Below are 1,929 nucleotides of genomic sequence, written 5' to 3' on the forward strand. Positions count from 1 at the left end.
GAAGATCTTCACATAGTTTATTTAAATCTCTTGTTGAAATATTTTTTAAAAATAGAAGATTTAAACATTTGATTATTCTAATTAGGCTTATTCAATTTTTTAATTATAGCGCACATTATTTTTCTATTTAAAACATAATTTTTAAGTTTGATTGGTTTTTATTGTGCGTTCTCCGATTTCTAAGTTACAAGATATTAACCACAAAGGTCTTAAATCCAGTAATTATATATTTTTGTTTTTCAAAGTAATTCCAAAAAATTATTATAGAGACAAATATCATTAAACTTCATCGTTTTTTATCACTAAATAACGAAGAAACAATCAACCTGGAACCATGAGTTTTCTAACACACTCCAATCCGATCCGGATCTAAATGGAATGATGTTTACGAACAGTGAACAATGAAGCAACAAAAAAACCTGGAACCATGAATTATCTGCCACACTCCAATCGAGTACAAATGGTCTCCTCTTGGGAGACATTCTGGGATTACATGAAACAGGGGGTGGAATAAGCCCCTCCATGCACAAGTAAATCACGAACAACGGCGGTCTTGAACACATAATTCCACAAAGCAATTGGAGAAGGAGCAAACCCTCTCGCCAATAAATGGCGCCGCGGGGTGTTGACATCCATTTGCTGGAATAACAACATTAACTACACTTTCTTCTTCATCCGCTGGGTTTTGTTTTCCAGCTTCTTCAATAAGCATCGACCTCTCAAGATCTCCTCTTCCCAATGGCGACACCAGGATTGGAGATAAGAAAGGAATCGGGCTCCTGCAACATAACCCGATCGAATCTGCGGACTGCCTTTCCAATTGCATTATAGCCGGTGCCTTCTTCTGCAATCGGCTAAGAGGCCGCGGCTGAGAGACCAAGGATCGAACCTCGGCCGCATCGTCGTCATGTTTCTTGTTCGATACAAACGACCTTTCTTGCACAAATTCAACAGCAGCAGCGCTACCACTTTGGCTTGCAGCCATTTCTCCTGACCTTTTAACAACTCCACCAGACATTTGCCCGGCAGAAAGCGCCTGTTCGAATCTCCTTGCTTATGAGCAAAAAAAACCCTTTTCTACCGGATCTGATGCCCTAGTACCGAACAACAGCTCGCAGATGGGATTATAGAAGTAGGGGATTATGTAAACAGGTGGAGAGTGCAATATAAATTTGGTATGAGAAATAAATAAATCAGAAGACTCAGAGGAAGGGAGCAATAAAGTTCGTCCTGCGACTTCTTGTGTGAGGGTGGTTTCGCCCAGGGTTTGCGGATCTCATCTCCACAAATCCGACACATGTGAATTAAACACGGTGGCGTGTTTTGACCGCACATTACACGGAGGATCGATCTGGACGTCATTCTTTGTGGGTTTTCTGTTTTCTGGTTCTTTTTTTGGGTTTTATTTTTGGTTTAGCTTCCAAACACGTATTATCGAAAACGACCATTAAAACTGTGGGCAATGGGCGTGTGTTGACCACGCTCTCTGGGTGGAATTTTGAAGCCATTTGTTGGGATTTTTTTTGCAAAAGCTTATTATTTTTTTATTTCATTTTAATCATAACTGCCAGTCTTAATCTATGGGAGACCTAGGATCAACTCTAGTAGCTGCCACTATAATTCCAAGAGTACATCCAACTATTTGCAAGTCGATATACTAAGATTCTATGGTTTTAGCAAAGCGAGACTCTCGTGTCGCCAAGGCATACATCATATACTAAGATCCTATGATTTTAGCAAACCGGAGGTGGGGAATCTGCTTCTTGAACCGCCACCACAGCAAATCAAAATACTCAATGAGATTTGAACTGCGGTCTCCTCAACTTTACTCAAATAAACTTATTATCAAACCACACATCACTATGTTCTTTACCAAAACTTATTGGTAGAAACAACGACTAAAACTCTGGGTCATTGGTGCTTATCATG

The 1,929-nt window shown here is 39.9% G+C and overlaps 1 protein-coding gene across 1 annotated transcript; it reads right to left on the bottom strand.

Annotated features, from left to right (window-relative positions):
- Positions 1-417: 417 nt before the first annotated feature.
- LOC149149483 (uncharacterized) lies at positions 418-1,152 on the bottom strand. The gene has a single exon (XM_089438610.1). The coding sequence runs from the start codon at positions 1,016-1,018 to the stop codon at positions 536-538; it is 483 nt and encodes a 160-aa protein (XP_089294736.1). The 5' UTR covers positions 1,019-1,152; the 3' UTR covers positions 418-535.
- Positions 1,153-1,929: the final 777 nt, after the last annotated feature.

The sequence above is a fragment of the Pinus tabuliformis genome, chromosome 9 (assembly GCF_031772625.1).
Source record: "Pinus tabuliformis cultivar Carrire ecotype Pingquan chromosome 9, CPIR1, whole genome shotgun sequence".
Lineage (NCBI taxonomy): Eukaryota > Viridiplantae > Streptophyta > Pinopsida > Pinales > Pinaceae > Pinus > Pinus tabuliformis.

Coding starts and splice junctions, on each gene's coding strand:
- LOC149149483 (XM_089438610.1), bottom strand. CDS start 1,018: ATGTCTGGTGGAGTTGTTAAAAGGTCAGGAGAAATGGCTGCAAGCCAA.